At 38.6% G+C, this 24,049-nt stretch overlaps 1 protein-coding gene across 1 annotated transcript in view; it reads right to left on the bottom strand.

Moving 5' to 3' along the window:
* The window catches only part of MELK (maternal embryonic leucine zipper kinase), a 64,425-nt gene that overhangs the window by 15,149 nt on the left and 25,227 nt on the right, over window positions 1-24,049 (bottom strand). The window contains exons 9-12 of the mRNA XM_019729271.2: window positions 15,675-15,743; window positions 14,167-14,265; window positions 9,947-10,033; window positions 2,419-2,538 (exon numbers count right to left, since the gene is read on the bottom strand). Of these exons, the coding sequence (XP_019584830.2) occupies window positions 2,419-2,538; window positions 9,947-10,033; window positions 14,167-14,265; window positions 15,675-15,743 (375 nt within the window). The remainder of the gene's footprint in view (window positions 1-2,418; window positions 2,539-9,946; window positions 10,034-14,166; window positions 14,266-15,674; window positions 15,744-24,049) is intronic.

The raw sequence follows: 24,049 nt of genomic DNA, 5'->3' as shown, positions 1-24,049 counted from the left end.
TTATCTTGCTCTAAATACCGTTCTCCTTCTTTTTCATTTTTCTAAACTTGACTATGGATCTGGTTTGGATAACCCATGGGGTCACCCTCATCCCCTAAGGCCTCTGGAGCACACCTCTGCCCCTTACCTGGCACTAACCATCTACTCTGATGTGGTGTTACCTATACATATGTGTTGCCTCAACTTAACTGTTAGGGAGCAAGTACCACACTTTGTAGAGATTTGTTTCCCAAGAGCCATGGACGGAGCCTGAAAATGCTGATGATGTTGATGATAATGTGGTCTTTTATGATTCTTGAATCAGACTGTATTATTGTTTCACTGAAACTGCCATCTACTGATTAACAGTTCAGGATCACTTACTTTCTTATAAACAACACCCCAAAGAAATAAAATGATTCGATCAAGGGGGAGAATAGAACCAAGAGACTGTATGGCTTGCTTCAAGTCTCAATGATTTGCATAAAGATCAGAAAAGAACTCAACATTTGATTACCACTTTATTTCATTATTAAAATGTGTATCTGCTATAAAAAATCGATTCAATGATATGAATACCCAAATAATTAAATTTTAGGTAAATGCTCATTAGAGCAAAGAAGTGTAAATATATTCCCAGATCTTTTCCACTCGGATACTTAATGAATCATATAAGCAGATGAACTGAGGCCGGTTCCATCCAGATACAAGAAAATCCAATGGCTTAGGGAAGTGTCCCAGACCTCTTAATTGAGGTATCATGAATTTAAAAATGTAGTTGAAGTAGTTATTCTAAGTACACAGGTATTTAATGCCTTTCTGAAATGACCTTGAAGCAAAGGGCATGCTTTTGTGTCCTTGATTCTGAGAGTTTAAAGGGTTTGGCGATGTGGGCTGGTGGCTGATGGGCTGATCACAAAACCTATGGACAAAAGATCTGCCTGTGCGTGGAGTATTCACCAGCCCAACAAAACTCTCTAAGAACAGAACAGAAAACCATCCCAGGAGTAAGATTAGCTCGCTTCAGAGATTTCTTTACACAACAGGCCACTTGTGCTAAGATTTTTTAGTTCTTAGTTTGGTCAAAGACTAACTGGGGAGGGAAGAAGGGAGACAAGCCAGGTCTGGCATGGACATAGGACCCACCGTACCTGCAGCCACACGACTGACAAGTGCCAAGAGATCTATCTAAATGAGGTGTTAAAGGGAATTCAACAAAAGGTCATGAAAGAAGTGGCATTTTAACATTTTTTAACGGAGTTTTGAGACTTAAAGAAAAACAAAAACCACTTCACCCACATAATCATTTGGGTTATACTGGTTTCCACGCACAGCGCCAACTATCTCTCTCTGAGGATAACAAAAGTACAGTTCCCTAGCGCTAAAATCATTTAAACTACACCTGAATTAACTGGAGGGAAGACTATAGCACAAAGTTCCACACCCATCAGGCAAAGTATTTGGAAGGCAGAATTTTAAGCCATGGGAGATATAATGAATCACACAGAAAGCAGGCTAATGTGAGCACTTGGGAATGACATGGTGCTTGCAAGTGTGTACAGCTTCTCCGCCACTCTAAATGTTCGTGACAAAGAAAATGAGACGAAGGTGACAAAACAGAAAAAAATAATCTGGTTACAACTAACTCATACAAGGAATTTCAGTTGCATGAGCTGTTGCTACTGTTCAAAACAAATAAAAAGCTAAACCCTTAACATAAATGAGTATCAAAATATTCATTGAAATATTTCATGTCTTATAAAGTATAATACGTCCCATATTCACAGGTCTTACTACCAGTAATTTTTTAAATTACCTGTAATTCAATTACACTGTGTCTTTTAAAACCACTTACATGTACATACATTGCATAAATAAGCATACTTTAAAAAGACCAGAAAGACACAGTAAAATACCGGAGGTGCCAAAAAAAATGTATGTAAGTGGACACTTTCATCAATGTTGCTCAAGCAGTAGTTCGCCATAATCAGAAGTGTCTAGACACTGATGGTAACCACTTTGAGCACCTCTTGTAATTGCAGAAGTCAAACGTGACTTGTATTCATCTTATACATTTTTTTGGCACCCTCTGTATAAACTACATTATCTATAGATAGTAAGTTTCAAGTAAATACTATTTTATTTTAGCTTATCTGTGGCTTAAAATTTTTCTACAATAACCAGGAATTACTTTTGTGGGGAAAAAAAGGAGAAGGGAGGATTTTTTTTTTTTTAAATGCCATGTTAACATTCAAAATTTAAAAGTTCAGGTTCTGAATTATCCATTTCCCTCATCAAAAATATTTACATCATAAAATGTCTTGCCTCTGGCTCCTTAATACCAGCAAAGATAACTTTCCCAGTGGTGTACCCACTCATGAACAGGGCAGGCACGTGGCAAGAGCAGTAGGTGTTCACACAAAACATTCTCACATTTACCTTGACATTTGTGAGTGGGGTACCACAGGAAACAGGAGGAAGCCTTAAACGAACTGGTCTTCCTCGAGCCTTCTTGGCTAGCAGGAGAAGATAGGTAGCTGTGAGGTGATCATACTGCCACTGGAGGAAAAGAAAATCAAGTTGTTTAGAAGACTAAAGGCATTTTTTGAAATAATGTTCTACTTTAATTTTTTCTCAATGTAACAGACATTTAGAATTTAAAACATTTTTCAGCTTTACAAGGAATATAATGAAAAAACAGCTATCTCCTACACCACACACCCAATTTCTACTCACCAGAAAGAACTACTTTTCAACATCTTAGCTCTTTTTTCTATATTTCTAAATTAATTTTTATACAGCTTTAATTTTTTTCAGCTTCAGATATTAACTATAGATTTCCTACTGGTTAAAATAAGAATTTAGCTCTACTAACAACTCCTTCCTTCCCCACACACATCTCCTCCCTGTATCTTCCTGCTACTATAATTTTATCATAATTTGTAATAAGTCAACATTTACATTATTATTATATTTAAATACATAATATTCACAACCAAGTAAAGGTAATATTCACACGTTTAATTAATACCCTGACACCAACCAATCAGAAGAGAGGCCAAGTGGTGAGCAGGATGGGGGGGGATGGGCCAGGTCAATTATTAACCTTTTAATTGATGCCTTCAAGGTGGGACTGGAGGGAGATGCCTAGGGCCTAGCAGAGGTAATAGGCCAACAGGGAGGGCCCTCTGGGTAATAGTTATTTACCAATCAGTGTATACATATTAGTATCTTAGCAACTAGTATGGCCACAATAGATGAGTTATCAGCCCTGCAGCTAAACCACACAGGGTGCTATCCTTGCATTTCCTTCTTTTATAACTTTGTTTTTCCTGAAGTTAAAAACTAAAAAGAGGCAGTTATTTGTCTTACTAACTCAACTCTACATTCTTCAACACTCTTTACCTCCTCTGAGTATGCTCACACACATCAGCTAATGTGTCTCATCTGATGTCTGCATTCCATGCGCCACTCTGGATTGGCTTCTTTCTCAGCCTGCCATTCAACTGTCCATCTAGGGGTTCCCTTCGCCTCTGTCCTAAATGTATGCTGTTTCCTAGACCCTAAGTGTTCCTATTTCTTGGTTTGTTTTCTTGCTCTGGTGAAACACATCCTCCAGTAACTTCCTGAGCATGGATGAATAGGAGGTAAATTTTAGAGATCTCGCATGTCTGATAAATGACTGCATTCTATCCACACACTTGCTTCTACTTTGGCTGAGTATAGAATTCTAGGTTGATAATAATTTTCAATTTTGAAGGCACTGTTCTATGGTCATCTCACTTCTGGTATAGCTATTGAAAAATCTAAAGTCTTTCCGGCTCCCAACACTGTGTATAATCTTCTGGTTTTTGTCTCTACAAACTTTTTTGATCTTCTCTTTCATTTTCTGAAATTTCACTAAAACAGGCCTTTAGGTGGATCTATTTTCATCCATTTGCCAACTGTTGGTTAAGGCCCTATGTTCTTAGAAACTGTTCTGGAATATTTCTTCTTGTATCATTTCTTTGATGGTTTCTTCCCCTCTTTCTTCTCTGTTTTATCTTCCTGCAACTTATATTATTTATATGTTGGAATTTTCTTACCCCTTCTCTTCTACTTTGGTATCTCTTTGTCTCTAGGTTCTACTTTTGAAAGATTTCACATTAACTCATTTCAGACATTTCTACTGAGCTTTTCATTTCCATGGTCATATTTAAACATTTTAAGACCTGTTTTTTGAAATGTTCCTTTTTAGTCATCTTATTGTTATTTCAAGAAAGAAATAGCTTCTCTTACCTCTGAGAATATTATCGTTTCTTAGCCATTTTCTTCCATTCCCTGTTAATCTATTGTTTTCTGAGTATCTTTATTTTTTCTTCCTTCTCCCTCCCAACTCCACACCATTTGTTTTGACCTCCAGCTTTCATGTTAGAAACTTTCCTCAAATGTCTGGTGATCTTTGGCTCTCTGTCTCTAAAAGTGAAGAATTATAATACACAGCTAATTAAAGGCTCTGTGTAGTCTGGGGCTGCTCATTACCTTGAGGACTTTTCTCTACAGTGAATAGACAGGAAACCTGAACTCCCAACCATTGCTATAGTAGGTGTTTTTTTTCTTGGGTTGTCCCTACAGATGAATCTTCCAATATTTTCCCACCCCCACTGCAAATAGGATAAAATCCTAGTTCCAGCATTCTCAGAGTTGAACAGTGAAGGGATTCAGAGGCAATGGTTCACTGTCCAGTAAGGACTGTGTGTGTCCATGCATCCTTTTCACAATGACTCATCACCTCCACCTGAGCTGTGTGTGGTACAAGAAGAGTGTTTCTTGTTCAATGTCTCCAATCTTCAGCCGGGGTGGGGAAGAGGCAGCATAAAGTAGAGAAAGTGATACAGGGTTCTAACTGCTTCCAATACAGATTTTCAACCAATCTTCCTGGTTTCCAACCTGCTCACTTCCCTGACTTCAGAGGTTCCTAGCACCGCTGATCCCTGAGCCTTTCTGGAGCTCGAGTGCTCTAATCAATTTATTACCCTTTCTCATCGCAGGCATTTAGCTTTCAGCTCTCTCCAGATTGCTATGCCAGCTGCCACTTATCTATTTTAGAACTTCCAAAATCTTAGAACTTCCATTACTTCTGTCTTCTCTTTTATTCTCTTTATTGTGAATTTTTTGCCTTTTCATCCCTTTATTGTTAGTTTAGTGGGGTTTTAGGAAGTGTTGGAGGCAAACATATATGCTCAACCCATGTGTTTAACTGAAAGTTTCTAAATAATGTACTCATAAGACTATGAGGCTCTGCCCTGTAAAAGTGTTAAATTTTAATAATACTGAATAATATTTAATGCTATGTATCTCCTCGCAAAGTATATGCTCCAAAGAGGCTACTATCAATTCTGTTTTTATTTATAAATTTTAACAGTTAATACTTTAGATGGCCACAATCATAGTATATGCTTTGAAATTTATATAATGGATCTATCCATCTAATAGGAGAAATATAAACTATAGTGGTACCTCGGTTTTCGAATGTTAACGTTCTGGAGACCGTTCGAGTTCTGAAACGTTCGAAAACTGAGGCACGGTTTCCCCATAGAAAGTAATGCAAAATGGATTCATCTGTTCCATACCTTTAAAATAAACCCTGAAAACTGCAAATTTAGCATAAATTTTACTATCTAATGATACCATAGATCCATAAAATTTACGGTGTTTGTAAACAGAAATGTTCGTCAACAGAGAAGTTCGAAAACCAAGGTACCACTGTACTGTGATAAATCATCATGAATATTGACTTTGATACAGAAAGACAGAAAAGGTTTCATGGAGAAAGTACTTGGGAACTGGGTGAAAACTATGTAGCTATAATCACTCTCCACTTTCCAAAGACTACAATAAAGACTTTTTCCCCACCTCCCATATCTATGGTCCCATGTATGATAGCCACCTTTCTGAAGATGCCATAAACTAATTAGAGACAATGGCTCAGAAACAAGTTACCACTTGCTTATCAACAATGGCATAACCCAGCCAATGTAAATACGTGTAATACCTAGACAGTGCTAAGAGGTTTAGATAGTTTTTAAAGCATGCTTAGGAGTTTTACAACCATCCTCTAAACCCTCTTTTTCCCTAGGCAAAAACGTATCCTTTTTATAACTTTTTTGCCATAGCCACTGAATACTTCTCATTATGAGAAGATAGATGCACAGGGGAGTTCTGTGTTGAACAGCAGATAAATCAACACATCAGTCACACTTTCAGGTGTTATCAGTCCACAAGTCTAACACAACCAATGTCTATCTCCCTTATGTTTTAGACAGTGCCCTCTTTTGAAAGTCTAATGTCTGAAAGTAAGGCAATAGGTTTACCTGTTACAAAGAAGTTACCATTTCTAGAAAACTAAACACATTTTTAGTCCCCAGTTATTGTTCAAGCAGGCCAAAGAACTACCCAGGCACTTGGGCTGAGGAGAGGCAGCTGCTGGTACACAGGGCTTGAGAAACTGAAGAGCGGCCCTCTATCCTTCCCCTGACATGCTCCCAAGTCTCTCAATATTTAAACTCCTGCCACCAGAATACATGGAATTTGCACTGCAGGGCTGGAGGGAAGGGATGTCTTGGTCTGAACAGGTTCTCATATGCACATGTTACCCTCAGTGAAGTTCGCCTCCCAGATGACTGGCTGTTCGCACAATCCAGAGCAACTCACAGCTGGAAGAATAGAGGGAAAGTAAGGAAAGCAATGAGGTGGAAGCTCTAGTACCACTTTTGGGGATCTCAAGAGGGCTGCAATGAGATAGCTCAAAATCATGAGACATATGACACTCTGACTTCTGCATATAAAGGCAGTTTGAGTATTCATATATATGAATACAATATAAAAATGTGAGGTCTATGGATTGAATGTTTGGGAATACTACTGTTTCTCTGCACGAAGATCAGCAGCACCAAACTAGCATGGATCACACTAAATTTCTCTCTGTGTCCTGTCTAACCACCCCCAAAAGCGAGCGTAGAGCTCCCAAGATGCCAGTAATATTAACAGATCACAGCTGATCTCAAACCTGGTTTACCTGAGGCTCTTTAAACTAGAAAGTACCCAGGACCAGTGTGAACTCTGAGACTATCTAGACCAGGATTTCTCAACCTCAACACTATTAGCATTTGGCCCGGACAATTCTTTGTTATAAAGGACTATTCTGTATATTGTAGTAACAACCCTGGCCTCTACCCGCTAGATGCCATTAGCACATACACACACCCCAGCTGTGACAACGAAAAACATTCCAAGTGGCAAACTCACTCCCAGTTGAAAATCACTGACTTAGACCAATGCTTCTCAAGCTTTGACGTACACATGAATCCCTTTCGGACTGTATCAAGATGCAGATTCCAATTCAGTAAGTTTGGGGTGGGGCCTGAGATTCTGCATTTCTAATAAGCACCACGGGATGCTGATGCTGCTGGTCCTAGGACACATTTGGAATAGCAAGACTCTAGAGTAGTGCTTCTCAATTCCTGGCTGCACACTGCAATCATTTGGGATGCTTTTAAAAGTTCTCATGCCTAGGCCATACCTTGACCAATGAAATCATAATCTCCAGGAGTGGGACCTAGGCATTAGGACTAACGTTCCCAGGTGATTCCAATGGTCAGCTGAGGTTGAGAAGACGTATTCTACTCTTCCCTAGGACTGGGAAATAAGTATAGACAGGCACTGAAGAATCAGGAAAGGGACAGAAGACAAGGTAGCCACATAGCCAGTGATTGCAGTGATGCAACCACAAGCCAAGGAATGCTAGCAGCCACCAGAAACTGGAGAGGCAAGGAATGGACCCTCCCTGAGAGCCCTGGAGAGAGCATGGCCCAGCCAACACTTTGATTTTGAGCTTCTGGCCTCCAGAACTGTGAAAGAATGAATTTCTGCAGTTTGAAACCACCAATCTGTGGTACTTTGGTATAGCAGCCCAGGGAAGATAGTACAAACAGTGAGGTGAAGCGCTGTCAGGGCACAGAGAAGAGGCTCCACAGCCACGCCAGGATCTGCCTCAAGTTAGGAAGTCTAAAGAATGAAACCATGGTCCAGAACTGGGCTCCAAAGACAGTCTGAGACTGATTATTTGGGTCCAATAATGTTAATTGCTAAAGAAATTAAGGAAACATTAACCTTGATGGTCACACCCAAGGCCACCTAGTTATCCATATCCAGGCCCACAGCTGGGAAAATGCACGGACAGAATCAGAGAGCACGAATCCAAGTGCAGCAGGCCCTCCCAGGCCTCCTTAGGTGACAGCCGTTTTCTCACAACTGCACTTTCAATGCAGCAGACCCTGTTAACAATCCATGTAACCAGCCATGAACTTTCTTCTTTGCTTCTTTTAGAACTCAAGGAAGAGATGGAACTTACCTGACATTACCTGCAAACAATTAAACAGGCAAAGAAACTCGTAAAGGGGGGGGGGGGGGGAGAATGAGGAAAGAGTACAAAAAAGAGAAACTATTGCTTTCCTCACAGCATTCTTGATCTCTCTCATGCCTAGCTAGCAGAATAATGGATCTTTAGAGAGATGTAACACTAGAAAACAATCTCTATCATGCTTTATTATCTATTTTGTTTTCTGTATCAGAAAAAAACAATTGCTCATTCCATTTCACTTCTAAGTTTGAAAATTGTATGTACAAACTCATAAAGGATATTATTTTAAAGACTTTTTGCAATGATTCTTAAAATTCTGAGTATGTTGCTTTTAAAATTCAGATTTTAGAAGTCTGTGGATCTCACACCAAATTTTTTCTGGATAAAATGACATGATGTATGGGATTTCCTTTTACATACCCAACTGGAAAAGGCAGATGGGGTAAGGTGTTGGGATATAGATAAAATGACAAAATGTTAATACATAACTGTTAAAAATGGATGACGAGTACATGGAAGATCATTGTTATTATACTATTCCCTCTACTTTTGCAGGTGTTTGAAAATTTCTATAACGAAAATTTGAAAATAAATTTTTTTCATAGTCCCTTGCTTTTATTCCAATTTTATGTATCTGAAATTTAGTCTTCTATTAAAGATCATCCCCCCAAAAAAGTCTTCCAATTTTTTTAAAGTTGCTTATATGGAAACTTCAAGTTTTCAATGTAAAAGGCTAAGGACCTAACATATCTTGCAGCAATTCCCAATTCTTGCCATTCCTATTCATTCCATGAAAAAGTAAATTATCACTGTTTTCCAGACATATTCCAGAGCCTTTGCTTATTATGTCATTCAACAGAATTCCTTTCTATCTCTTCCTCACTGAAAAGAACAGTGGCTTAGCAGAACTCTGTTAGTTTAAAAAAAAAAAAGTGCTTAGGGCCTTTACCTTGCAAGTTAGAAAACAGAAAAAAACCAATACAAATCACAAGTGATGAAAGACATAGTACTGAACCAAGAGAAAACGAGGGTGCAATCCCAGCCCAGCATGTTATATTATACTTGGAGACAGCTCTGAGTGCCTCTATCTCTAGGAAACATGTGATTTAGAGATTAAGCATCTGAAAGAGCTAAAATGATCCAACACCAGAAATCATGATAATAATTTCATGGTATTTGGTTCACGGTATTTGGATGTGATTCCACAGGGTAGCTTTTAGGTAAGAAGAAAACTATTTTGTGTTTATCTTATTTCTATAGCAGAATCATAGTTCCATGTTAAAGAATTTAAAGTAGTTAAAATCAGAACTCTGTCAAGTCTCTGGACTAGTTTGTTCTGTTTCTTAATTTTTTTCACTCTAATTCTTTTATAAATGTCATTTTTAAAAAGAATATTCAGCAAATATCAGAAAAGAGTTGAGTGAAAAATCATACATAAAAATAAGGACAATATTTATCCCATGATAAAATCATAACTCTGAAAATGCTGCTATCCTATTTTTAGTGCACTGATAAAATCAGAACAATGAAATAAAAGATATTACAAATTCATGCTATATTTCTTACCAATGAAATTAAATCCTCCATTGTTTGTCTGTTGTTTCTGTGATGTACAGAGAGTTCTGTTACACAATCTTCATCAAGGTGAATAAGCTAACAAAAATAAATTTATAAACTTTATTAACAAAAAAATTACAAAATATTATTTTGAAATTTTAAAATTACTATCATTACCTTGTAAAACCAAACACCAATGTGTAAAAGCAACATGAGTTTGTCAACCTCTTGGGTAACAATAAACATGCTCCATAATTTTGTAAGATGTAAGCAGATGACAATAAGCAGTTCAAGAGGAGTCCATCATCATCTGATCAACTGTTACGGGATTATATACTCCTTTCCTGCCATAAGAGCTGCACTGGAATTTCCTAAAAGAGTAGTTATCCAGGCACCTAAAATGGGTGACTGTACAATAGACTGGCAAAAGGGTGGCTCCGACGTGTAGCATATTGTCCCTCAGGTTAGGTCTGCCCAACCCAGAGCACTATCATGACCTCCCCTTGTTCTGGACATCACACCTGTAACAACGGGCTCAAGAGAAACTCATGCTGCCATCATGACAACGTAAGCACAGCCGAGACAATGACCTGCAGGATTGGCTGCTGCAAGAGCCCCCTCGTGAGCTACAGGGAAGGTGGGGACCACGCAGATTTATACTAACGGTACTACTATAAAAGTCTAACATGGCACTAGAAAATCTAAAGTGCCAAGAATAAGTTTTCATTGTGTTGCTTTGACTTTGGTGGTTCTCAAAACTGTAAATTCCCGCTTCAGAAAGGGCTCATCCTCAGAAGCCCAGACATTTTAGCACCCAGTTGGGCATCTTCATTACTGCTCAAGTGAGAAGGGAAAGACATCTGGGGTTCCCTCCATCGCCTTAAGTTACTCTCCAAGAACAAACAAACAAACAAATAAATAAAAACCTTCTCTCTCTCCCACAGGCTCCTGCTCTGTACCTTTACCACAATGTGTAGGTGGAAAAGGGGGGAAGGGTAAGAAGGAGGTGCTATCTTCTTTCCTGGGCTCCTAAACTAGAAAGAATGAAGAGTGGGGTGGACAAGTCACCAAAGTCTGAAAAATACGGCTCAGCTCAAACTGAGTTTTCCAAAGAGGCTCAATACTTTGTTACAAGTACCTGAATTTTCAGCCACATATACTCCAGTTAAATAAAGTACAAAAATGCATCCCAAAAGCTAGCCAATTATTTTGGATTATCCGTGCCTACTACATTTGCTATTCCGTAGGGCAAAAAATGGGACTAAATATAACTTCTATTCGATATAATACTTAGGTTCTAGATCTGTGAGTGAAAACAATGAAAAGGGGATCATGCATAGAGTTACAGAACAGCATTTACACCCTAAATATTCAGGTAAATCTGATTTATTTTTTTTATAGGTCACTCTTGATGAAACACAATACCAAGAGAGAAAAGCAAAGACTTTGAAAAACAACAATAATCCCTTATAGTGATTCTGTATATTCCCAAATTAGAGATGAGAAAATAATGACTCAGAAAAATTCATGCCATCTGCCCAAGACTGGCATTTTTCATTCCTAGCCCAGGGTTTTTCCTACCATACCACAATGCCACCTCTCTATGACTCTGTTCCAACAGCTATTCCAACAGAGACCAGACAAGCACTGCTTATTGCGAAGGCTACAGCTATGCAGGACACAAACCCTGAGTTTAAATTAGTTGACCCATAGACCCATTACATTCTGGAGTTCTTCTATCTGGGTACAAATCCTGGTTCTACACTTACTAGTCGTTTGACCTTGGGTAAGTTACTTCACAATTCTGTGCCTCAGTTGCTTCATCTGCAAAATGGGGACAATAATAGCATCTACTTCAGAGGATTGGTATGAGGATTAAATGAGTTAAAAGAGTTAAAAACAAAAAGCCCACAGAATAGTACCTGACTCTTAAACGTACAATTTTAAGGGTTCTATCTATATTATACTGTAGTACAATATACAGAGTCCTTGCTATAATAGCACACTATTCTATTATGGTAAGTATTTGATAAATATTAGCTATTATTACACTAAAATTACATACCTTTTTGGAACACTCAAAAATATACATTTTACTTTATACTGTGCCCCAATTTAAAATAATTTTTGTTGTTGAAATCGGAGACTTTCTTCCTTTTGGCCTCTATTCTATTGCAAACAGTAGTGTGCCCTATCGTGTGAGGATCACGCAAAGCCCTCTCACACGTGGAGAAATGATGACCCCCACTGGATGAACACAGGCGTCTGCACCGCCCACGGCTCTCCGCCCCACGAGGGCACGTCGCAGCTTCCCTGGCGCTGCGCCGGCCGCGCTGCGCACACACCTTCACACTCTGCTGTTCTTCGGCTCTGTGTCGACAGCTGTTGGAATTCAGTTGCAGCTCTAATTGTATTTGCTCAATAGATACTAAAGATGTCATGGAGGGCCGAAGGGAATATGGAGAAAAGAAATTTTAGGAGTTGACAGTCATAGGAGAATCAGGAGGGATTTCAGCTCATGGCTGCATGGCCATGACAGTGGGTATACTAGTGAGGAGGGGCTCGAACAAGCACAGTCTATTTTTCCAGGACCAGCTGGCCTTTGGGAGAGTATTTATATTTACTGGTGAGATTATTCCAGGAAGCACATACAGCTGTACCAAGCCTACACCGTGGCACGTCTGAGACACACCTCTCCAAGCTATGGGATCCATGTACATACTCCACTTTACTGCATAAGTGTTAGTGGATTATCAGAGAACATTCCCAATTATCTGAAATTAAAATACTTCCCCTTTAAAGTATTAAAATATACTTCTAACTACATCTGTTTAAGGCTACATTTTCTTCATATGCTTCAATCAAAACAACTTAGCAAAATAGACTGAATGTATATCAGATCCAAGTGTCTTCTATTAAATTAGATTTTAAAGAAATTTTCAAAGATGTAAAACAATGCTACTATTCTCACTAAATTTATATTTTAAATAGTTGTTTTTCATAAAGATATATATTTGTAGCACCTAAGTGCCCATCAATAGATGAGTGGATAAAGAAGATGTGGTACATACGTATATATAATGGAATGCTACTTGGCCATAAAAAGAATGAAATCTTACCATTTGCAACAACATGGATAGACCTAGAAGGTAAGTAAGTCAAGTGAAGTAAGTCAAACAGAGAAAGACAACTACCATATAGTCTCACTTATATGTAGAATCTAAAGAACAAAATAAACAAACAAAACAGAAACAGACTCATAGATACAAAGAACAAACTGATGGTTGCCAAATAGGAGGGGGGTTGGGGAGATGGATGAAAAGGTGAAAGGATTAAGACGTACAAATTGGTTATTATGAAATAGTTAAGGGGATGTAAAGTACAGCATAGAGAATATAGTCAATAATATTGTAATAACTATGCATAGTGCCAGGTGGGTACTAGACTAATGGGCGGATCACTTCATAAATTACATAACTGTCTAACCACTATGCTATACACCTGAAGCTAATATAAAATATTGAATGGCACCTGTAATTGAAAATAGTGTGTTTGTGATGAAATGTAATAGGTTTACTGTTACTTTTAAATGAATCAATAAACAAATATTAAGAGTACAAAGAGGTCCTCAGACTTAAAAGTTTGAGAACTGCTGTAACCTCATAACTACTCTGGGAAGTAGACAGAACTACTTTAACCTACTTTTTACAGCTGAACAAATAGGTTTGGCAAAGTTAAGTAACCTGCCCATGATTCCCAGAGCACTGGTTCACAGTCCTGACTATACACATGAGAAACATCTGGAAGCTTTTAAAAATAGCCACGGGGGTGGCCGATTAGTTCAGTTGGTTAGAGCATGGGGCTGATAACACCAAGGCTCCCGGTTTGATCCCCGCATGGGCCACTGTGAGCTGCGCCCTCCTTAAAAAATAATAAATAAAATAATAATAATAATAATAATGGCCATTAATTGTTCTGGGGGTAGGGCACATGCATTTTTTCAAAGGTCCTGGTGATTCTCTTGCACAGCCCAGGTTAAGAACCACTTTCCTAGAGATAAACAGGCAAATGTATAATTAGGTTACAAGTCTCCCAAATACCAATCTGACAAGTCTATAAAGAACATTTTCTTTTATATTTAGACTACATCATTGTAGGCTCTGAATCCACACAAAGCTGACACAATTTTTTTTTGTTTTTTAATTTCTTTTGGATTTCATTTTACTTACAGGATTCTTACTTTCCCATTCGACAGGACAGTTGTAATCTTGCATGATCCAGGGATGGCTCAGAAGATTTTTCACAGAAATCCGTTTCTTTGGGTCCACCTAGTGGCCATTGAGAGGTAGCTAGAGATTAACATTCCAAATAAAGGACACAGAACTCAAAATTCATCAGAACAGATGTAAACTTTATCATCACAAAAATGCTGTCAAAGACCTTAAAATGGCCTTGGAATAAGCGCTTTTAAAAAGGCAATAGAGGCAAGAAAACTATAGCAACCAACACAGGCTTAGAAGATAAATGCTTAACAAACATGAACTTCATTGGTATGGACATTATTCATGAAGTTCAGTCAATCTATTGTATGATGTAATAGTCTTTTGCTGGAAAACCTATTCACAGGAAATATTCACCAATTTAATATTCAAGCAGCCACAATGCGGGCATTCATACTGAATATGCAATCTCTACCTCCCCATGAGGTTACCATCACATAGACAAGTTGAAAAGCACACCTTTCTTTTCCATTTGTAATTTTCAAATGTGAGGAGAAGAAAATTAATCAACAAAGATTAAGTTTTTTGGAGTTTACAAGAAAGGATGAGGTGTTTTCAATCTCACAAAGATTTGGTGGTCTGGCCCTACTTAATCAAGGTGGGTGAGCCTGAGGTAAATTTTGAATAAAAAGTGAAGATGGCTTAATAGATGGAAAAACTGGGAGATATTCTGAATATATAATAATGAAAAAATTGCACTAAGGTACTCATATTTTCCAAGTGTTTCCTATTAATCTCATTTTATCCTCCTAACACTACCTAGCAGGAAGGCCAGGCCCGGCATCCCCATTTTATAAATCAGAACTAGGGTAGGTGACATGCATACTGATTGGAAGGGCGGATACCTAGACCTCAGCATTCCTGTCTTTCACTCTCATAGGTGATTCCACTAAATCTGTGGTTCTCAAAGCAGCATCAGCTTGTTAGAAATGCAAATTCTCAGTCTTGCCCCAGATCTATTGAATCAGACACCTTCAGCGTGGCGCCAGCAATTTGTATTTTAACAAGCCCCCCTGGCAACTGCAATGCATGCTCAAGTTTGAGACCCACTACATTAGATCATGGGGCCCCTATAACTGTACATTAGCTCACTCAAGCATTTATTCAGCATCTATTACATAATCTAATGTACAAGAGTGGGAGCAAGAAAGCAAAAGATAGTGGAGCAAGAGCTGGTTAGAGAAAACAGACAATGTTCAAGGAAAAGAAGGAAAAACCATTATCAGCAAAGACATACAGTAGAGGTCGAAAAGAAAATGCATTTGCAACAGCATTAAGAATGTGTCTCGTAGAGGATATTTTCACAGCAGACATAATGAATGGTATTTTTTAAAGCTAATAGATAACTGGTGCTGTCCTCCAGATGTAATAGCACCACAGACATCCTAAAGTTGGATCAAACAATTGCAATAGACTTATTTAAAAATTATTTAAAAATACTAAATAACAAAGTTTACCTGTAACATTTGTTGAAGAAGCAGAATGCTACTGGGAGAGAGCCACTTAGGAACCTCATATTTCCCTCTCTACAAAAAAAAAACAGAAAATATTTAAGAGATTTAGGTTCAGTCAGCCTTGACACAAATTTCAAAGCTAACAACATACTGGAGGTTTAATTCCAAGCTTGAAGACTTCAGCCAACTATAAAATTTGGTGAACATTATTAATAACATAAGAAATCCATTTCTTGCCTTAAAGAAAAAAAATCCAGTAAATTAAATACTATTGTAACCTCTAAATTATCCACATATCAGAGAAGGACTAGAGTACAGACTGCAACAGTAGAAAACATAAAGGTTACAGGACCTGGGAATCTGCAGTATGCCTTGTAGTCGATTTCGCATTGCTGAAGAAAATTTTAGTTTATAATCTTGGAATAATTATCAATTGACAAAATGACATAGCAGAAAAGCTTATTTGGTGTCAGGACACAGGCCGTGCTTAAAAACAGGTCACATATCATCCACAAGGCAGAATTCATAGTCATTGAGGGAAATTGATAAAAGCCCCCTTCTAAGGCCAGTATCTCTTTTGGGAATAGAAGATACTCAGGAGACAAATGTTTGTAACTTGGTATGCTCAGAAATTAGTCACCAAGTCATCAACCAAAAATAAGACCAGGGGCTTGCTAAGCACTAACACATGACAGAACACAGTGTTTCCCTGAGAATAAGACCTAGCGGATAATCAGCTCTAATGCATCTTTTGGAGCAAAAATTAATATAACACCCAGTATTATATCATATCACATCACATCACATCACATCACATATTATATAAGACCTGGTCTTATAGTAAAATAACTTATATTACTTGTATTATAGTAAAAATTATATTAATTTTTGCTCCAAAAGATGCATTAGAGCTGATTGTCTGGCTAGTCTTATTTTCAGGGAAACACGGTACCTCTAAACAACCTGCCACACACCCCTCTTTCCCAATTCAGGGGAAATGATACGATCATGTCTCCTAGCAGAGAACAAACTATTTAATGATGCCAGGATAAGAGGTCAATTATTTGAGAAAAATTAAGATTGAACTGTAATTCACAGTCTACACCAAAATTAATTCCTCCCAGATTAAAGAGTTAAATGCAAAAACCGAAGGGTACTTAAAGAAAGCATAGGTAAACAAGATTTTTAGACTCTTTCCAGACATGACAGCAGAACCCAAAACTATAGTCTAACAGATGACAAAATAGAAAGCTGGCATATATAGGAAAACACCACCAACATTAACAAATTGGGGGGCGGGGGAGTTTCTATCTAAATGACAAAAGATTAATACACTCCATCATATAAAAAGCTCTCACAAATCATTAAGATTTCACCACCACCAAACCTGTTCTCCCCACATTTCCCCCCATCTCAGCAAATGGCAATTGCATCACCAGTTGCTTAGGCCAAAAACCTTAGAGTCATCAGCAGAATTCATTGGTTCTATGTTCCACACATACTCAGAATCACCTGTCACGACCTCCACACCAGTAGCACCTCCCACCTGGCACACTGCAAGAGGCGCCTCCCTGGTCCTCCTGATTCCATCAATGTCCCCCACTTAACACCACCAATGTTCTTCTAAAACACTGGGTCAGGTTCTGTCACTTCTCTACTCAAAACTCTCCAATGGCTCCCCATCTCGCTCAGAATGAAATCCAGTTCCTTACTCTGCTCTAAGGCCCTGCAAGGTCTGTATCCCCACATCCATCCCACCCTTTGTTACCTCAAACTCACCTCCTAACTCTCCTCCGCATGCACCAAACCCAGTCCCGTGTCAAGCACAGTCCCTGCCTTAAGGCCTTTGCACTCTGTTCCCTCCACCCATAATGCATTCCCCAAACACCAGGGAGCCTGTGCTTCATCTTCCAGTCTCCACTTAACAGCAGGGGAAGGTAGCAGTGAGGCCCCCACCACCCACCCCGTCATTCTCTACCTCCCATTCAGGCCGACTTTTCTTTACACTCCTTATCCCCACTTGTCATATTACTTTTTTTTTTTCTGCCTTACTACATTAGAATATAAGCTCCTTAATCACGGATTTTGTCTTTTATTCACCTAGAACACTGTCTAGCCCTAGTATATAAAAGGTGCTCAATTAATATTTGTTTAATAAATAAATGGGATAAAAAGCATACATTCCAAAAGAAAACAGGCAAAGAATATTCACAGGTAATTGCTCAAACAAGAACTTTTCAATGGCCAAAAAACATGAAACATGTTCAATCTAGTAATAAAAAAAAAATTAATTTAAACAAAAATATGATACCATCTGTTGTCTATCACTGCAAAACTTAAGTTCAGGGACAAGAGTGCCTATATATAAAACTAGAGAGTATAAACTTTTCTAAAGAGATTTGGAAATACATATAAAAAGTATTCAAAACTGCATATTCTTGATCCACAATTTCACTTCTGGCAATTTATCCTAAGCAAATAATTTATGAGCATACAAACATTTATGAGCAGCAACACTCAGCACAGAATAGTTTATAGCAACTCTGGGAACTAAGGAATATGGTCTGCTATGGCAAACTTCAGAGGGCCCCCAAAACTAATAAAAGACAAAATTAACTGAAGACTCTGGGTTAGAAATATAACATAGGTCCAGGGAGACAAGGGCAAGCCCCCTCCCCCCCAAAAAAAATGGTCAACAGTAATTGAACAAGGCTAGAAGGACGGAGGCTGGTAGGTGGAAAAGCCATCGACCAGCACCAGCCTTGGGGTTCTCTGCTCTTGTGAACTGTCTAGGACGTAATTCTTACCAGAAATCAGTCCAGCTTAAAGGTGAGGGGAGAAACAGACAGGTATGGATTTTGATTATATTAAAGAAATAAAGTTCCAAAGAAGCCCTATCAAGCAATGAATTTAAAAAGAAAAGATGCTAACGTCAAAACAGTTCAACCGCCGACTCAGCTTCGCTGATGAAAGCAGACAGGCTGACCTACAAAGTATTTCCCAGGAAGAGCTTTCATTTTACAAAGGACATTTAATATCATTAAATTTTTCATTCTCCTTTATCTAAAATCCCCACTACTACCTAGAGAACCTACTCTTATTTACACTATGCCAGCGCACCTTAACACTTGCCAGTATCAGAAACTGACTGACAAAGTTTGGTTCTGAATTATAATGATGAAGCCTCTAATTCATTTCTCCTTCTTGTCCCTCAGCCATGCCCAACGGAACCCCAAGCTGACAGCTCAATGCTACCTGGGCTCCAGGCCTATCCCAAGGAAGGGGACATTTTTAGATGCTTTAGCCAACTCTCTGGGACGCAGCAGTTAAGTTACAGTTGCCCTGTCCTGACCTAGCTGGCCCCACTCTATCTGAGCTTTTCCTTATTCCTGAGACCAAGGCTTCTCATGATTCAAATCCGAAGTACCTGACTTGCTCTCTTTCATGGCAAACTGACCATTTGCCTCATACCTCAGAGATTTTTACCTTGCTCTTGCCAGGGACTCCAAGAAAGTAGAGACCAGCCTGGGGTAAGGACTCTCCTATCTGCTTACACTAATTAAATATGGTAATGATCTACTTGAATCTCCAATCACAACCTGTTCCTAGAGTATCCTCTGTCATGCTTCACTCACTGGTCAGAACCCCCATGTACCCCAGTGGATCTTCCCTCATGCTGACTGTATGCAGAGCCATTTGCTGCTTACTCTCTGGATACCATCTGCACTGCGCTGAATAGTAACCCTCCAAAAATCATGTCCACCCAAAACCCGTGAAAACATCCTTGTGTGGAAACAGGGTCTTTTACAGATGTAAACAAGTTGAGGTCACACTGGGTTAGGGGGGGCCCTAAATATAAATTTGACTGGTGTCCTTATATGAAGAAGGAATTTTAGACACAGAGACACAAACACATAGGGGACAAGGCCATGTGGAGACAGGCAAAGACTGGAGTGACACAACTACCAGCCAACGAATGCGAAGGATACCTAGCAACACCAGAAGCCAGAAAGAGACAAAGAAGTGTTCTCCCCTAGTCCCTTCAGAGAGTATGGCTCTGCTGACACCTTGATTTGGACTTCTAGCCTCTAGAACTGTGAGACAATAAACATGTTTTTTTAAGCCATCCCATGAAGTACGCTGTGACAACCTAGTAAACTAATACACCATCTATAAGGGTTTAAGTTCCTCAAATAACCTGTCTCCTATCAGCGCCTGCCCACCCTAAGGATAAGTGTGGTCCCAGGTCCTAGCCCGTTCTGGTCTGCTCTAACACACAGCTACCTAACAGGCCCGTAACCAGACCTATGATAATAAAAGAAATGGTATGCCTTTAAATCCAGAAACTACCATCCAAAACCAAAGCATTCTTAATTAAAAGTAAAATTCTATAGAAAGCAGATTTTAAAATATCCAGACCAAGTACTGAACAAGAGCTCCACCAGACTGATTCCAAGTTCCTCTTTGCCTCTTTTTACCACCCCTTTTATCATCCCATGATGAATTCCTGAAGTATCTTCTCCTAGATCCCTGTGTTGTGCTATAAACGAGCACCACAGAAGCAGTGCTATCCAGAAAGAACAGTGAGTGCTTAGCATAGTGGAAACAGCAACGAATTGAAGTCATAGATTATGTGTGAATCCAAGGTCTGCCTCTTATTAGCTCCTTGAACTTACAAGCTATTTAATATCTCTGACCCTGTCTTAAGGGAGTAGACTCTGGGGACAAATTGCCTAGATTCGTATCCAGGGTCTACCACTTACTAGCTGTGTAGAAGAGGTATTTAATCTTGTTGTGCCTCAGTTTCCTCATCTGTAAAAAGGAGCATAATAATAGTATCTACTCCATAAATTCTTGCTAGGATTCAATGACCTAATACATATAAAGAACTTAGCACAGTGCCAGGCACTCAGTATATGTTAGTTTCTATTACCACTGCTGCATCTACTACTGCTACTATTACTGTTATTATCTGTATTTTATCTGTAAAACAAGTTATTATCTGTAAAACAAGTAATGCCACATACAGGTTTACAAAGGGAATAAAAGGGAATGCATCTGAAAGCACTCAATACAATGCCATGCACAGAAGAGATCACAAATGTTCATTTGATATAAAATAAATAGGAGAGGGAGATTGCAATACTCAAAACAGTGGTGGACCAAAGATGGGCATGTTGGCCCAAAGCCGTGCATGCCAGAGTGCTAAATATTCAGCATAGCAAAAGGCTAAAGTCATTCTAAGGAATGCCACATGCCCCCTCCCTCCCCCCATTGGAGCTTGATCCCATTTCAGCTGCCTCAGGATCTTAGGATTGCCTGGTAAGGAACACAACTAGTCAAGTCCTGCTCATATCACCTCCAGAAAAAATGTACCTAGCCACTCTCCCTGCCTGGACCGAACAACTCTGTAGAGTACCATCCACAAACAAGTCATGAGGCCCATGACCCATCAGCATGACCTGACATTCTCAGCTTTGTTTTCTGCACTGAAATACTGACAGAAATACAGTCCAGAGCAGAGTTCCGCTGCCTGGCTTAACCCAACTTCTTATTTATACACAGTACTATAAAACACACAGGACACTTTACAAAATATTGTGTCCTGTGCTGTAGGCAGGGATTATTAACCACATTTACACAAATGAGGAAATTACATCTCAGCCAGGGAAATCAAATACTTGTTCAATATCATAAGGCATTGGTTCTTAACCAGGGGTGGTTTCGTCCCCCAGGGGACATCAGGCAGCATCTGGAGACATTTTTGCTAGTCATGACTTGGGGCTACTATGGGCATCTAGTGGATGAAAGCCAGGGATGCTGCTAAACATCCCATAATGCACAGGAAGCCCCCCACAACAAAGACTTAGCTAGTCCAAAATTCAGTAGTGCCAAAGTTGAGAAACATTGCTTCAAAGCAAAAAAAGATGTGGGGAAAAAACTAGAAGGGAGATACAGTACTCTTTCTATTGCACTATGCTGGAAGTTCTAAGAAAGCCTACAAGTAGACAGGGAGAAAGTCTCCTTATTTAAACACTGAAAGTATGTATCTAAGGATCAAACAGAAAAGATCTTGAGAGGACCGATTCTGCTGAGGAAGAACACGTCCACAAAAGGCCCCGTGTCAGCCAGGGCTCTGCCCCGTAACCCTGGTTTATGCTCAATCTTCGGAGAATTTTTGTTTATTTAAGGGATGATTACCTTGCAAATGAGAGCAAGAAACAGGTAATAGAGGGAGAAACCAAGTGGAGGGGAAAAAAGATTTGTGGGCTGATAAGCAAGACCATCCTGGGAATTCTAGTGAGGTTGAAATTGTTCATTTCGCATGGTGCTAAGAAAGACACACAATCTTTCCAACACAGAATCATAGTACTGTAGTCAACTCTATAATTGTAAAATATAATCTCATAAGATATAATTTGCTCATTTTCTTTAAAATTATAAATTATACTTGTTAGAAAGCAATTTTACTTTCAAGCTATTCGACTTTCATTTACTAAATTATTTATACTTCCCTAATATTTGTGTACCCAGAACTGGAGTACAGTCATGCTTGTCTTTGAATGCAGTGATGGCAAGTGAATATAGGTGACATTAATAAGATTAATACTCAATCTTTTAGTAATCATGCTGGAAATTGCAGTTGAACATTTTGGTTAAAATAGTCAACAAATGCAAAAGATAAATAAAGTCTGCCTCTTAAATCAGAGTTATATACAGTGCATCAAATATTGCTGGGTTTTTCAATCAAACCAAGAACTGAGGGAAGTGTTACTCCCAAGTGAGGAATTTTAGAACATTCTAAGCAAAAATACATACTGCATGCAAGTGATACGACACCTTAATTAGATTCAACCAGCAGACTGTATTACACTGCGACTCGGAACAATAGTTCTGAGCCAAGATTACAATAAATTTCAAAATCTATAATGTGTGAAATTAAATTCCACAATAATGCATAAAAGTCCTAATTTGAATCAATTTTCAACTTGCAAATACATGAAAAACTAAAAATGAAATTCAGAGTAGGAGAAACAAAGAATATACAGTATTAGTAAATAATATTAATTAGGATGGCTAAATCTCTACTGAACAAGACTTAGACATTTTGTACCATATTTATTCCACTGAAAAAATATTTGATTTACCAAAAATATCAAACCTTGGATCTAATATCTACTATTAGGATGCATTACTTTTACGTTATTATGTTAAGCTAATTCCTTTCCCCCAAAGGATTAATACAGGATCCACTAGGGCACTCAAATAAATAAAAGTGGAGAAAACTGAAGTTTGTATGTTGGTACATTCACCTTGTATTAGTGAAATAAACAATACATTAATAATTAAGAGCATTAATTCCATGGCTGCCATATGAATGTGAACTTGCAGTAACAGCAAATAAAGGCAATTAAACAGCATAAAAGTTTAGGTCCAGATAGGTTTAAAAAAGAAAAAAAACATCAAAGCTTGGAGTTAAGTCAGTAAATGAGGAACACCACGGATATAATGTAATTCAATTTCAGTAGTGTATTAATGGTTACTTATTTTAACTTTACGGATAAGTATATCTGATGCAGACTAAAAAGCAATACCCAGAATACTCAGGGGTAGTCCTATTGAGTTTTTTAATCAACAACTTGGACTAGAGATATTTAAGAAATGTGCAAAATGGCACGATTCTGACAAGGACAGCTGATATTACATGAGATCAGAATCAAGATTCAAAATTTCAACAGAGGAGAATGTTAGGCTGAAGCAAACAAGGAAGATTGAATGTGAATAAATAGAAGTCAGAGAACTTATCGCTTGCTACTCAGAGCTGGGATGGACCTTGGAAATAACTGATTGCTGCAATGCTCTAACACTACTCAAGAAGAAAACGAGGACCAGTAAGTTGTTCTACCAGGGATGACACCTAAAGTGAGTAGAAAAGCTAATGCACAATACTTGATATGAATCAGGACGACTAATTTGTAGCCTTGGTAAACCTGAAGACTTGGGATGTCTAGAAACATTTCCAAGTTAAAGCTTTGGCACAAAAAGCAGCTTAGGATGAGGCTCATTCCCCCTCCAGGCGTCTATGCTTCTCTGAGACTAGCAACTACGGAGTCAGGAAACAATACTTCACAGTGGTTATGAAAATGGGCTCTGAGCTTGACTAGCTCAGTTCAAATCCTAGCTCAGCCACTTACTAGCTATAAGGCCCTGAGTAAGTTATTCAAGGTCTCTTCTTCTTAGTTTCCTCATCTATAAGAGGGGGACAATAACAGCAACTACCTCACTTAGGGTAGAGTCTGCCAAATAAGAAAAGCTCATGAATATTAAGTACCATATTTTGCCACGTACCATGCACACTTTTTTGTCCAAATTTATGA

This window comes from Rhinolophus sinicus, linkage group LG04, assembly GCF_036562045.2.
Source record: "Rhinolophus sinicus isolate RSC01 linkage group LG04, ASM3656204v1, whole genome shotgun sequence".
Classification (NCBI taxonomy): Eukaryota; Metazoa; Chordata; class Mammalia; order Chiroptera; family Rhinolophidae; genus Rhinolophus; species Rhinolophus sinicus.
This window is presented reverse-complemented; position numbering and strand designations above follow the sequence as displayed.